Source organism: Sciurus vulgaris (assembly GCF_902686455.1).
Source record: "Sciurus vulgaris genome assembly, chromosome: 4".
Classification (NCBI taxonomy): Eukaryota; Metazoa; Chordata; class Mammalia; order Rodentia; family Sciuridae; genus Sciurus; species Sciurus vulgaris.
The window spans coordinates 1026483-1040622 of NC_136464.1; the positions used below are offsets into that span (position 1 = coordinate 1026483).

At 60.6% G+C, this 14140-nt stretch overlaps 2 protein-coding genes across 4 annotated transcripts in view; one reads left to right on the forward strand and one right to left on the reverse strand.

Annotated features, from left to right (window-relative positions):
- The first annotated feature begins 1614 nt into the window (after window positions 1-1614).
- Window positions 1615-3551, forward strand: NKX6-2 (NK6 homeobox 2). Its single transcript, XM_079138740.1, has 3 exons — window positions 1615-2248; window positions 2323-2495; window positions 2738-3551. The coding sequence occupies exons 1-3, from the start codon at window positions 1843-1845 to the stop codon at window positions 2987-2989; spliced, it is 831 nt and encodes a 276-aa protein (XP_078994866.1). The 5' UTR covers window positions 1615-1842; the 3' UTR covers window positions 2990-3551.
- Window positions 3552-4811: 1260 nt separating this feature from the next.
- Window positions 4812-14140, reverse strand: part of INPP5A (inositol polyphosphate-5-phosphatase A) — a 171275-nt gene continuing 161946 nt past the window's right edge. Inside the window, exons 13-16 of one of the 3 annotated variants that reach the window (XM_079138735.1) lie at window positions 9542-9653; window positions 6991-7059; window positions 6201-6237; window positions 5865-6064 (exon numbers count right to left, since the gene is read on the reverse strand). In XM_079138735.1, coding sequence (XP_078994861.1) covers window positions 6006-6064; window positions 6201-6237; window positions 6991-7059; window positions 9542-9653 — 277 coding nt within the window. In that variant the 3' untranslated portion in view covers window positions 5865-6005. Of the gene's footprint in view, window positions 6065-6149; window positions 6238-6990; window positions 7060-9541; window positions 9654-14140 lie in introns of all 3 variants that reach the window. The other 2 variants (XM_079138736.1, XM_079138734.1) reach the window with 2 other exon arrangements.

Sequence of the window (14140 nt, forward strand, 5' to 3'; positions counted from 1 at the left end):
ATACTATGAGGGCTGACCCCGCCTAGAAAACCAGAAGAGCGAAACCCCGGGGCGCCGGGCCGCACCGCACAGGCGTGGGAGCCCATATTTGCGGGGTGCCTTGCGGTGCCGCGCTGCGCCCGCTCCGCAGCATAGTGAGCGCATGCTCTAGTCAGAGCGACTTCAGAACCCCGGTCCACACCCCACGCCCCAGCCAAGAATGGTTTTTGAAACCTCGACCCTAACCCGTGGCGCATGTAACGAAAATGAACCCTGGAGGGGAGCAGCGGGAGTGGACACTCCGCCCCCCACACGGAGCCGCGGAGATCTCCTTCTTCCACTACACCAAAACCCTGGCTGCTGAGGCAAAACGGAAAAGTCGTTGTTAACAAACTGGTCCAGGCCCGGGAGAGCCGACCTTGGGCAAGCAGCCTCCACTCAGAACCCTAGGCCCAAAATGGCCATCTCTTTGCACACATTTGGGTCATGGCTCCCAACGGGTAGCAGATAATTTAATAGTCTTCACGTATTAATAAGTGAATAAGCAGCATCACCCAAGAGGAGGAAAGTGACAGCACGCAGCATCTGCTCAGAGCCCGCCCAGGGTGGGCTCAAGAATCAACTGCGGGCTCATTTAACCGTCTGGCAATTCTCTGGGGTGAGGGTTGTCTGGACCCAGAGGGTTCTCATGGGCACCACATGCAGGTCTAAAGGCCATGCTGTACTGCTGCGCTTCAAGTGCGCACCCATGTTCAGACTTGAACGTGACACTGTACACGCCCTGGGCTCCAGAGCTCTGAGACAGTTGGGGTTCCTGTTCTCCTCGAGGTGGCTGCGACTGAGAAGAGAACGGCTCCGTAGGGCACTGTTGGTCCTGGGTCGCAGCCCTGGGCTAGAGTTACCTCCTGGGTAACCTCTAACGGGAGGCCCTGACCTCCCCAACTAGAAACCTGGGGGCTGCCACCTCACCACTTGTCTGCAGGCGCGGAACCTCCAGGCAGTGTGCGCATAGAAGGCCGGAGTGTGGCCCCTCTCCCTCCGGTCCTGTCCTGACACTGCGCGGGCCGTTTGTTGGCGAGACCAGAAGCGATTTGCACGAGCCTAGCTGGCCATTCGATCAGAGTACTCCTCCACCCTTCCGCGGGCGCGTCCCAGGACAACGTTCGCCGTAAGCCTTCAGTCCCCGAGGCCGAAGAACCGCGGGGTGGGGCTCGGACCACGGTCCCTGCCTGCGCCCGCTGACCCTCGTCATAGGGCCGCGGCGGCTCTGCCCCAAACTGGACGCACTGAGCGAGCGGAGTTGATCTTCAAATCTACATTCTTTCGGGCGATAAAATATGTTCTCGTATTTTTTCCTGATTTCCCATTAAAACCTTTGCCTAACTAAACTCCCATCCAACGGGATTTATTTCGTCCCTGGGGAGATAAATCAGGGGGCAAATTTACAGCCCGGGAGGCACCTGCCCAGCTAATGGGCCCTTCATGGAGTGCGCGGCCGGCGGGGGCGCGCGCAGACGGCGGGGCGCTGGCCAATGGCTGGGCCGCCGGTGCCCGCAGCCAATCAGCGCGCGCGCCGCGCCCGGGCCCCGCGGTTATCAGTGCGTCCGTCCCGCGCGGCGCCGCTCGGACCGGCCCGGGAGCCGCCGCTGTCGCCGCCTGAAACCCCGCCGTCTCTCCAGCTACCGCCCAGCCCGCCTCGGAGCCGCCCGCCCGCTCGGGCCGTCGGCGCCCGCCCGCGCCCCGCGCGCCCCGCTGCAGCCGGCGCCCGCCCTCCCGCGCCGCGCGCAAACTTCTCTGGGCCGGCGGGCGCGGGCGGCGGCGGCGGGGCCCGGATGGGCGCCCGGGCCAGCGGCGGCGGCGCCCATGGACGCTAACCGCCCGGGCGCGTTTGTGCTGAGCAGCGCGCCGCTGGCTGCGCTGCACAACATGGCCGAAATGAAGACGTCGCTGTTCCCGTACGCGCTGCAGGGCCCGGCTGGCTTCAAGGCGCCGGCACTGGGAGGCCTCGGCACGCAGTTGCCGCTCGGCACCCCGCACGGCATCAGCGACATTCTGGGGCGGCCGGTGGGCGCGGCGGGCGGCGGGCTCCTGGGCGGTCTGCCCCGCCTCAACGGGCTTGCCTCGTCGGCCGGCGTCTACTTTGGGCCGGCAGCTGCGGTGGCGCGGGGCTACCCCAAGCCGCTGGCCGAGCTGCCCGGGCGCCCGCCCATTTTCTGGCCTGGCGTGGTGCAGGGCTCGCCCTGGAGGGACCCGCGCCTGGCCGGCTCGGGTAAGTGGCCCGCGCAGGGTTCAGCGCCGGGCGGGCTGGGCGCGCGGGCCGCTCTCACCCGCCCTCCTTCGCAGCCCAGGCCGGCGGGGTGCTGGACAAGGACGGCAAGAAGAAGCACTCGAGGCCGACTTTCTCCGGCCAGCAGATCTTCGCGCTGGAGAAGACCTTCGAGCAGACTAAGTACCTGGCGGGCCCAGAGCGCGCACGGCTCGCCTACTCCCTGGGCATGACCGAGAGCCAGGTGAAGGTGAGCGCGGCAGGCCCCGGTGGCCTCCCCGGGGCCCTGCTACGCGGAGGCAGGCCTGGGCACCCGCGTCCTGCGAAGGGCTGGCGAGCGGCTGCCCGTCCTCGGCCAACCCAGGAGGCGCCGCTGCACCGGTGCGCGGTGCTGGCCGCGGGCGGACAGCGGGGTCGGGCCGGGGCCGCAGGGGTCAGCGGCGCAGACTCGGAACTTCGGAGGTTCCCCTGACGGTCCTCTCCCGCCCGCAGGTGTGGTTTCAGAACCGCAGGACCAAGTGGCGCAAGCGGCACGCGGCGGAGATGGCGTCGGCCAAGAAGAAGCAGGACTCAGACGCCGAGAAGCTGAAGGTGGGCGGCTCGGACGCGGAGGACGACGACGAGTACAACCGGCCCCTGGACCCCAACTCCGACGATGAGAAGATCACGCGGCTGCTCAAGAAGCACAAACCCTCGAACTTGGCGCTGGTCAGCCCGTGCGGCGGCGCGGGGGACGCCTTGTGAGGACGCGGCCGGCCGAAGGACCAAGGAGCAGGGCGCCCGGCGCCCCAAACGCCCGCCGCCCGCGCCGCAGCTTGTATATATATTTTTACAGAATAAGTTATAAAGCGGCCCGGCTCCGACTCGGCGTGCGGGGCCCGGCGGCGTCCATTGGCGTGGGCGCGGGGTTCGGGCGATCACTTTGTATAATCAATAAATTATTTAACACGTCCGGTTGGAGCCGCGGCTCCTGAGGCTGCACCGCGTGTTTCTTCCGTACCGAGCGCGGCGCCAGCGGGCGGGCAGCAAGGACCTGCGGGCCGCGGACTGTCGGTCCTCCCCGCGAGGCGCGGGGCCTGGCACAGGCGGGCACGGCGGCGCGCGAGAGCGCCCGGCGGCGGCAGCTCGCGGGAACGTGAAGACAACAAGAACGGGCGGGCACTCGGCCGCGCACCCTCGGGTGGCTGGCAGGAAGGAAGAAGCCGCAGCAGAGGCCTCAGTGGAGCGGGACTGGACGGAGCGCGGTGCTCAGCAGGTACGGATCCCCGCGGGCGAAGCCCGGCGCCCCCCACTTCCGGCAGGACGAGGTCACGTTGGCTCAGGTGGATGAGGTTTGTTTGGGGCAGGCTGAAACACACTCGGGCGTCCCCAAAGGCGACTCCGCCGCGTGCCCACCCCGCCCCACCGGACCCAGCACCCGGGGAGGTTACTCTTTTTTTGCAGCTGGGGTGATGGGCTGGCCCTGTCGCTCCAGCAGGGGTCCTGTTTTCAGACCAAGCTGGCTCTGCCTCCCAGCGCGAGTATTTTGAAATGTTTATTTTAAAGTCATTTAGCCAAAACGCTAAACCTACCAAATTCGCCTCCCTTGAAATCCGGTTTGCAATTTCTGCCCTGTGGCCCTTGGCTACCAATTTTAATAGGGTTTTCATGGGCAGAAAGCACTATTTCATTCAAGCTAGGACTGCAAAGAGAAATCTGAAATAATTCTGTCCGCAGAAGGACAGCTCATAAATCTCCATGCAGAGCGACCCTGGGATGGCCTCCCAAGCGCTTCACCCCAGCGCAGAGGGCCGGCTCTCAGAAGGGTACAACTTGGAAGGACCTGACAGCTCTTTCACAGCTCACAAGGAACAGTCCACGCCCAGGGCTCCTGGCCACAGCTGGACCCCATCAGCAAGAGCTTGTCCCAGTGGTCCTGCCGCCCACGCTGACCTTTCCTGGGCCTTTTCTTACCACAAAATATATCCACCAACTCTAAATGAGCTGCAGTTGTTACCAAAAACCCATCTGCTGGGAGCACCCTCCCCATGGCTGATGCGCTATAGATGCTCCCTACTTGAGCTTAGGGGTCGAGTTTTGACTTCATGTAAGTGTAAATGATCGCATTATACAGTTGCAAAATTTCTTTTGGAAGGTGTTTTTGAAAATGTTGAAGAGAAACATGAAGGCATAGGTTTTGCCTTTTGCCACTTGACCACCAAGGTTAAATCAATTCTTTTGAGCCCCTGTCCCTTGTTCTTAAAGGGAAGCCATGATCTTTAAAAAGAGGAACAGTATGATTTGACTTATCTTAGTGCAAGGGAAGAGTGGAATTTCCAGTTTTAAATTTGAGGAAAGCAATGTGTTTACATAACCCCGTTAAAATGTTGAGGGATATGTCTTTTTTAACTACCGTAAAAAGCCCCAAAGACCCTTTTTCTATTCCTACCTAATGATCCTGTGAAAATATGTGAGACTGGCTTTCGAACGGGCTTGAGCTTAAACAACAGGGCACAAAGGCGGCCACTCCGGTCACTTTGCATTTCAGAGGTGATGGACAGGGAAGGAAGGAGGACAAAGCCAGGAAGAAGTTTTCACCATGATCAATTTTATTGCTTAGGAACCGAGCAGTCACTTCCAAAGGCCTTCGGAGTGACCCAGCGCTGACGCCCAGACAGACCCGCTGCGTGGTGGTGGCGGCGATGGCGTGTTGGTGAGCAGCGACGGCAGCACTCCCAGACCCGCCGTAGTGTGGAGAGCTTGGGTCGGCGCAGACACCAGGTCACTCGGGTTGTAGTGGTGGTGGTTCTGTGGCCACCCACGTCGCCCTCACGCCCCTGCCCAGTCCAGGAGCTGTAGTGTTCTGAAGTAGATCAATACGCCCGCACGGCGGCTCCCGCCGCAGTGGCCCGCGCTGTGCTGGGGCTGGGGGCTGAGTGCGCCACAGGGTGGGCAGCAGGCAGCGGCTTCTCTCCCGTGCTTTGTACAGCCCATGTTAGAAGCGATCTCTGTGGGAGGCGGACAATGCTATTTCTAATTCTCCCACAAGATTATGGTTTTAATGTAGAATATTGGCACCATAAAACAGTAACAAAAGACAGACAAAACAGTTTACAAAAGTCTTAAAGGTACACACAGGGTGGCAATACACTTCACATTCAGTTCTAACGTCACACAGAAAAGGCAGGAGTGACACACTGCTAGCACAGCGTGCAGGGGCGCTTCCCCGGCACTGCTGGCCCGTCTGTCGCAGCACGCCTCCACCGCAGCCCTGCCTGCTGCTACGTCGCGCATTCATACTGGAGAGTGTATGGAGCATAAGTTTTGATAAGATTTATAAATTATTCTGAAAAAGTATATATTTATATGTATTTATATATATAAAAATGGGAAGCAGCTGCAGTGTGATTCGGACACCATGTAACATGGCAGTAGAGTCGGCCATGGAGTGGCCTCGGACCGGGCAGGCACCCGGGGCCACCTCCTGGCAGAGGGCGCGGACACCATGGGGTTTCTATGCTGGAGAAGCTCCTCCACGGACAATCATTAAAAATGGAAAATTCTGAAATCTAAAATACAGAACCTCTTTGCTATTAGAGTTTTGGCAACAGGACTGTGACTTATTTTTAAAAATCCAACGTTTCTACTTAATGTCACACGAACAGATACAACAGTGAGGTATGTGAGGCTTTCCCGGAGTGTCCGGAGGCGGAAGCGAAGTGTGGGGCCGGCCACATCTAGCGGTGCTGCTGGCGGGTTCTGCTGCTGCTGCAGGCGCAGTTCAGACGCTGCTACAGGGAGGTCTCGCGGAGGGCCCTCTCCTTGCGCTGGCACTCTTCCCTGAGGTGGAATCAGTGATTTGTTAAAGGAACAACACACCAGGAAAAGCTGCAGAAAGAGAACTGAGGGAAGGAGGCATATTTACCACCACGTCACTGCACGACACAACACTTGTGCACACGTGCATGAGGTTTACCTGCCCCGGGCGCGATTCGGAAGGCCAGGAACACGGGCTGCAGTGGGAGAGGAGGTGTCAGTGCGCACGTGCGGCCACCTGCCACAGACCCTCGAGCCTCGGGGCAGTTGGGGTTGCGTCCAGAGGAGGTGAGGCTCAGTCACGTGCTCTGAGCAAGGCTGGGAGCCAGCCTGGGCCTGCAGTCTGGGGACGGGTCACAGGGGCACCAGAAAGCCCCCTTCATGTTCATAAGGCAAAAGTCAGCAGGTAAAATCAGCAAGAGCACTGGTTCTCAGAACTGCCGAGTCAGCCTCTGACACGTGGAAGTGCATCCAGTCTCCGCAATGGGCTCAGTGGCCATGGGTCAGAGGGCCAAATGTGGTGCCCCGAGTGTCTATGGGGGCTGCTGGGCTGCTCTGGGTTGGGGCAGTCACAGGTATATACGGTCTACAGATGATGGGGCTGTCCCCAACTGCACTGGACTTGTAGGACACGCACTTGCTGCTACTCTGCCTGGTGGGGCCTGGGCTAGGTGTGAGGCCAGAATATTCCAGATGCTGGAGAAGTGGCCTTTGAAAACCATCAGCTGCAGAACCACTGCTTCTGACAAGTGGAAAATGAGGTACCTTGTTGACTGCAGCTAGTCTCCTCTGCCTTTCTTCCTACCTGGCCATCTATCTCAGCATTTTATTAAGATTAAATAAAAACCGAACAACTCAACCTACTCTGAAGCCAGAGGAAACAAGACATGCTGCCCACCCTCCAGCCCCCCAGCCTCCTGGTCCCCGGACCGCAGCACGGTGCACGTCACCTTGTGGTCTCCCATGCAGACGTTGGGCCCGATGTGGTCATAGGTGACAACCTTCTCCTCGCTCTCAGACTGGAAGCAAACAGAGAGGGGGCAGTGTGAGGGTGGCGCTGCGGTGCCCCATGGTCCCACCAGCAGGTGACAGGGGCTTCAGGGTGTCCTGGGGGGCAGAGAGGTGGGGCATTGCTCGCTCTGCCCCGTCTCGGGGGCTCTGGTGGGTTGGAGCTGCACCTGGGAGGGAGGGGCTGGCCTGCTGGAGCCTGAGGCTCCCACAGCACTGCCGCACCTTGGCCAGCCCCTCCCTGTGAAGGACCCTGCTCCTGGCCCGCGGGGGCAGGGGGCCCAGTCACCAGGGTTGTCGGTGCTGCTCCGAAGGTTCTCCGAGATCCTCTGCCTTCCCACCTTGCCTAGGACACCTGTTTTTGATGTTGCCGTCCGCTCTGAACCCTATTCACGGCACAGACTTGCCGACCTCTCTGGGTCACACAGAGCAACTTATGCACACTCCTTCACCCAGTGCGCCTGGGAGGCTGGCAGGTGCCTATGCTTCGGTGTGGATGGCAGTGGGTTTGTTGCTGGTAATCAGTCAACTCTGATGGGGCTGGAGTTTTACATCCACAAGTGAAGCATCCAAGACTATAAAGCTGAAACTGAATTATCTTTAATGCAGTAGGAAGCTTAAGGTCAGATTTACTTTCCAGCATGGTCATCTGCCAGAAAGCATAAAAACACAACCTTCGGCACCACACGCACCAGCACCGCCTCATCCTTCACGAGCCTGAGCCACCGCCACGGAAGTGGGGACACATTCATCAAACGCAACATGGTGATTTGCAAAGGCAGCATAAAATTGTGGATTTTCAACTGCGTGATCTTTGGACAGATAAACAAATGACAGCGGTGCAGGCAGACGCGGCACACCTCGCTGGCGCTCATCTCCGAGGCTCCCAGCAGTGCGCCGCCTTCCATGTTCCAGGGCTCGGGAAGCAGAACAGAACATGACGAGGAGGAGCCAGAGCGTGGCGTGATGGATGGCACCAGAGGCTGCTCATGGCACCGTCTGCCCACGGGCAGCCTCCAGGGGAGGGCCTCCTGGGCACCATGGCCTCAGTGGAGGCCAGGAGCAGAGCCCACGGTGACTTTATTTAAAGTGTGGAGTCCTGGGTCTGGAGACCCAGGGGAGATGTGGCCAATTGTCAGACAGGACAAATGCTGCCTTTCTGGTGCTGTCTATACCTCTGGCCCAGCTGCACAGGGTCCTGCCAGCCCTCGGCTACACCCAGGGCTCAGCACGGAAGGCAGCTCTCCTGGCAGTGGATGTCTTCCTGGTGGGTGCCAGTGGTCACTCTCCCCAGCTGGGCCCCCTGAGCATTTCCTTCTAGCCAAAAGTGAAATGCCCACCTTGAGCCACTGTGCAACTCTGTTCTCTGTCCAGTGCTGGCAGTGTTGCCTCTGCAGGGTTGATCAGCCAATCCTGGCCAATGGGCCCCAGCAGGCCCCCCTGCTCCCCCTGGGCCTGGAGGCTGCTGGCCAGAATCCAGGTGGTCTCTCTTCGGCCCGGGTGAGGGCAAGTCACAGTTGTGCATGCTCTGACCACAGGCTAGAAGGCAGGGCTGCCTGCCACAGCTCCTTGGGTCAGCCCTCTGTCCTGTCCAAGCTCCCAGCAGATCCAAGAGCTTCTGGTCAGAGTCCTTTGTCTCCAACTTGGGCTGTGGGAGGCAGATCCCTCCCAGGGCCAGACACTGAGCACCTGCTGTGCCCCAGGGGTGGGGGAGGAATAGCAACTCAGAGAGAAGGCCAGCAGGGCCTCAGGAGGAGGGCCAGTAGGGCCAGCAAGCTGGGGGGCATCTCAAGGGCACACAGAGTACCTGGGGGTGCTGTCCAGCACAGGGGCACAGACACGGCAGCTCGTAGCGACTCAGGTTAAGGTGGGCTGGTCAGCGGGGCTCCCATGCTGTTCTGGGCCCAGGGAGGGGCAGAGCCCACAGAGCCCAGACCACAACCGCCTGCCCCACGCCACGGCAGCCAGCACCCCGAGCAGCCTGCTGTCCTGCCCGAGTCCTCGACTCCCACTGCCGATCTTCCCTGAGGGGCGACAAGACTCACATGCTGGCCTTTTGAAAACACTCTGGTGTGAGCACATGGGCAAACCCTGGAACCACCTGCAGCCTGGACGTTCCCCGACATGTGCCCCCATGGCCTCCCAGAATAGCACCCACTCGTCTCTGACTCCCCAAGCCCAGTGTGGACTGCTGACCACAACAGCCGACAGACATTCCTCCGAGCTCACCCGCAGGCTGGAGCCCTGAAATCTAGGAGGCAGGAAGCTGGGACTTCTAGACCCCTGCCCGTGGCCGTGTGCACAGTCTACTCAGCGGCCCTCGCTGGGGCCTGAGCACTAGCCAGGAGGAGCCCGTGCTTTGGCTCAGCTCACCTCAGGGCAAGGCAGGGCTCCACCTAGGGTGACCCCGGGGCGAGCAGCTCATCCCACCTGGCCCTGAAGCCCAGCCCTGCTCTGTGCCTCCCAGTGGCTGATCCAGGGAGCTCCACTTACTCTGAGCACCAGCTCCTTGGCTGACAGGGACATGAGGATGCGGTCACACCATGCTGGACACCGGGTGTTCATGTACTGCTCACCCTGCCTGGAGTCCTCGCTGTACGGGTAGCTGGGGAGACACGGAGGAAAAGGTCAGCAGCACCCCGGGGTCCAGGCCACCTCAGCATTCCAAAGGGAAGCTGGCTACTCAGGAAAAGAATGCACACACAGAAGTTTCTAGAATATAATGCCAAACTCACAGCTTGATAAGTTTGCTTATCAAATAGTCCTCTGCACAAGGGTCTACTGATAGCTTCAAGGCAACCCAGGTGGACATATGCTTCCTCTACCTGATCCAGTGGCTGCAGTGCTCCTCTGAGGGTCCAGGTGCTCAGAGGCGCCAGCCCCTTCGGGTATACCCTGAGCATACCCTGCATCATCCTGGGGCAGGTGTCTGTGCCCCAGGCACCTGCCTCATCCCCAGCACAGCTCCTTCTGGCCCAGCACGGCCCCGCTGTGCCTCCACGTGCCCAGAGGCTCCCCAGATGTGTGAGCTGCACTTCAGGGGAAGCCCCTGCCCCTGTGTCCACCTCGGGCGCAGCCAGCCCGCTACCGTCCGTCTCCCCAGCTGCCCACTTTGAGAGGCTGGCTGCGAAAACATCTCCGCACTCCACTGTGCCCCCAGGCGTGGTGCGTCCACTCGCACAGCCAGGGTCAAGACTCGAGAGCCTGTGTTACTGTGTTTTTTCCAAGTCGATTTTAAAACGTCACACAGCAGGTGCAGAGGATGGCACGTGCCCCATGGCCTTCTTCCTGTTAACCTTACTGGAAGGGAAGAGGGATTGATTCTGCAGGCTGAGGATGCCCTGGGCACTGCCAGGTGTTGATTCTGTGGGCTCCTGGGGTGGCTTGAATACCTGCGGGCCAGGCGCCTCACCACTGCCCTGGGGGAGGCCCCAGGACCTCACGTCACCCCTGTGCCTCACTCATCCAACAGCGAGTCCCTCAGAGAACACACTTCCTGTTGGCTCCCCAGAGGGACTCAGCAGATGCTCCCAGAAACTGTGGCTTGTGACCCTAGCCTCACAGGGAGTCAGATTTGGCTAAAAACAAAATCCACCTAACTCCTACTGTAACAACACTGTTTCTAAGAACACAGGACACCAGAGACCCCTGCGTGTTGTCCAGGGAGAACAAGCAGTTGATGGCCTGTCCCTGCCACGGCTTCAGAATGAGAGTCACCTGGCTGCAGTGCTCGTCTCTGCACACAGGCTGTGACGGAAGGACACCCTGCCAGGGCCACGTCTTGCCCTATCTGTTCTGCTGCAGCCGTCCAGGGATGGCAGCAGGGGGCCCACAGCCCTTAGGGCTGCAGAGTCAGGCTGCCTGAACTAAGCCAGCCCCACAGCAGGCAGGAGACCAGTGGGAAGGGGGCACAAAGCTTTCAGCCAGCTGGACTGGAGGGTGTAGGTGTGACCTCCACCTGGAAGTCCCCTATGAGGACTGGGCAGCAGGCCTCTCCATGTACCAGGGGGTCCTACTGGCTCAAGCCACAGACAGAAGTCTCCACGAAAACATGCCCTGCCGGGAGCTGGCTGGCTTCTCTGCATGAAATGAGTCAGTTCTCCCTGTCAGGAGTGAGGTCTCAGTGGGCAGTGGCTGTGTCCATATCAGTTACTGTCCCCAGGCTCTCTCCAGACAAGGTCTAGTGTGCAGCTACTGAACTGCATGACAGGGTCCGACCAAGCCTGGCCTCAACCGTGTCACTGGCAGGAGCTGGCTCAGAAGGACGCAGAACTGGGCCCTGTGCGCTCAGAGACCATCGCTCCACGCATGGGAGCTGCAGAAAGCCTGCTGTGGGCAGCTGGGTCTGGGTGCCCTGGAGCCTGCACCGGCCTGCGCCCCACACGCAGCACATTCTGGGTCTGAAGCACGGTGGTGGCTTTTAAACGAGGCTCTGCTCCTCGAGAGCACTGCAGTGCTGGGCGCTGGTGCTCCCTGAAGCCGGAGCTGGCAGAAGGCAAGGGCCACCCCTCTGGCCACAGGGACAGGACCTGACGGTGGTTGTGCTTGGACACACAGGGCTCTGGATGGGTCACTGGATGGGTCACAGAATGGGTCAGGCTAGGGATGGCAGGAACGACTCCCTGTGCAGTCAACCCAGCCGCACCCCAAGTCCTGGGTCCACTGTGCCCTGGCTCCTCTGGGCCTCAGGACAGACCCTGGCTGCCATGGGAGAGTCCCAGGTGGAGGCTGTCCTCGCCGGCACTGTGGGGTGCACACAGAGGTCCTGGTCCCAGGGGGGCCTGGGAGGCTAGTGTAGACCAGGTCCCAGGACCCCTCCACTCACACTGCAAAGCTGATGCCTGGCTGGACAGGCGAAGCCCTGCTGAGGACTCAGGCAGGCAGGGCTACGCACCCAGACTTACCGGGACGCACACCTGCACCGCAGGAGGCAGGACACGCTGGCCCTATCTCGGCCCCGCACGGTTAACTGCAGTGGTGATAAAGTGAACAATCGCCCACCTGTGCTCCCAGCCCACAGCCTCCTCCTTGCCCCTCCTGCTTCCCTCAGGATGTGGGCAGACTGTTTGCTTCTGGCTGGGTGGACGCCCGGGCAGCTGGGCTGGATAGCGTTGCCATGGCTCTGGGGCCACAACACCCAGGCAAGCACAGGCCCACGGCAGGGCCAGAGAGCTCCACGCCTCCGGACCACAGCCCAGTAAGCGACTGAGAGGCTGCTGACCTCGGGAGAGCGCCCCCTCTTCCGGCCCTCACCTGGTAAACACCTGGACATGGCTCCCATGGGAGCACCGAGCAGGGGAACACCTCGGCAGGACGCAGGGAAACGACGCCGTGTCCCTCCGTCAGCCCTCACTTGGATGGCGCTATGTCCACGGAGGCCCGGAGTCGCAGTGCGCAGTGCTGGGGCGCACGCACTCCAGCTGCCCTGCCACCAGCTGCAGCTGAGACCAGAGAAGCGGCTGAGCAGCAAGGGTGGTGGCGAGGTTGGAGGAGGAGGCAGCCACAGGTGTGAGGCCGCCGACGTGGCTCCTGCTGGGCCTCCTACGCACCACTGCACCCTCGGCCTGAGTCCAGCCAGGGCTCAGCCAGCCACAGATGTCCCTGCTCCCGGGAGGGCTGTGGCAGGAGGGCTTGCCCTGCTGCCGTGGACCAGCTCAGATCTGCAGGCAGCGGAGTGCCAGTCCCACCCCTCGCAGCCCTTAACGAGAGCAGGTGCTCCAGGAGAGGCCACCTGCTGGCTGTCCAGGGCCTCAGCCTGTTTCACACACAGCTCGTCTTTTTCAAATGCCAGAGCCCAATCTTATTCTGTGGCCTGTCCATTAAAGGCACTGCTTTCCCACGGCTGGGTGCTGACCGCTCCCCTTCTGACATCCTCTGAAGAGGTCGGTGCTCTGGAGAGTTCCGATGAGCACATGCAGGTCATGCTGCTGATGTGTGGCGTTAAGACAAGGTGCTGGCATGGAAGGGGTGTCTGATGCCATGCCAGCCCCCAGGGGGGGGCCTGGCTGGCAGGGAAGGGCACGCGAGGCTCTGGCAGCCCTGCTCTGCTGCAGGGCCTTGTCTGTGCACCCTGGAGTGGCAGCGGCTGTGCAGCTGTGTGGCCCCTACTTCAGTGCCCAGTGTCCATGGCACTGTTTGTGACATTCTGCTTGCTTTCAGTTTGGGGTCATCCTTGGTGTTTGGTAGGTGGGCCTCTGGGGATCTCGGAGACCCTTCCAGGGAGAAGGTGAAGAGGTTAGCAATCCTCACAACACCTCCAAGACACTGGCCGCTTCCCTGCACGGACGCTGCGCTGTGCTGAGGGGCCTACGCCACGTGCAGAGGGCCGTGCCTGGGCCATGCGGCCAGCATCCTCCTCCCTGGTGTCACCCCGCAGCTGGTGGAGGCCAGGAGACCCGAGTGCCAGGCCAGAGTACCAAGGCCTACTCTTCCTGAGCTTGCACCTCCGCGGCTGCTCCTGCAAACGGACTGACGGACAGAGTGGGGTTCCTCAGACGGGCGGCTGGCAGCTGTCCTCTTGAGAGGGGATGAGATGAGCCTGCCTCTCAGGAGCCCTGAGAGCATCTGATGCCAATGACAAAACTCAAGCTTTTGAGAAAAATCTAGAACTTTGGAAAATGTATCTGCCCACGAATCTGACAGCACCCCGCCCTGAAGGCTCCTCCGAGGAGACCTGTTGTCCTGGCGCAGGTGCCATGGGCTCTGCAAGGGAGCGTGGCCATCCAGCGCCTGCCCGCCAGGCCAGCATGCCCACGGGACCCTCCCAGAGGGCATGGGAGGCTCTAGGCTTCGCCCTCTGGGAGCAGAGGCATGGCTGGGGAGGTGAGCTGCTCTGTCCTGGTCCAGCTCCGTGTATGGAGGGGGCCGGACCTCATGTCACCCGTCCAGCCAACCACAAAGCTACCGGTCAAACACCACCATCCCTCTCGTCTTCTCCTTCTGTGTGGAAAATAATCACATCTTACAAGAAGTTGTAAAGACATATTTAGAAACGTAATAGTTTATTACTGTTAAGATGAATAAATAAATGTTTAAAACTTATGGAAACTATCAGTAGATACAAAAACTCCTTTGGGTCCTTGACACTTTGAA

What these genes read in the sequence shown, in the direction of transcription:
- NKX6-2 (XM_079138740.1), top strand. Translation starts at nt 1,843, where the DNA reads ATGGACGCTAACCGCCCGGGCGCGTTTGTGCTGAGCAGCGCGCCGCTG. An exon ending in CCCGCGCCTGGCCGGCTCGG is followed by an intron (nt 2,249 to 2,322) that starts GTAAGTGGCCCG and finishes CCTCCTTCGCAG; the next exon opens with CCCAGGCCGGCGGGGTGCTG. An exon ending in TGACCGAGAGCCAGGTGAAG is followed by an intron (nt 2,496 to 2,737) that starts GTGAGCGCGGCA and finishes TCCCGCCCGCAG; the next exon opens with GTGTGGTTTCAGAACCGCAG.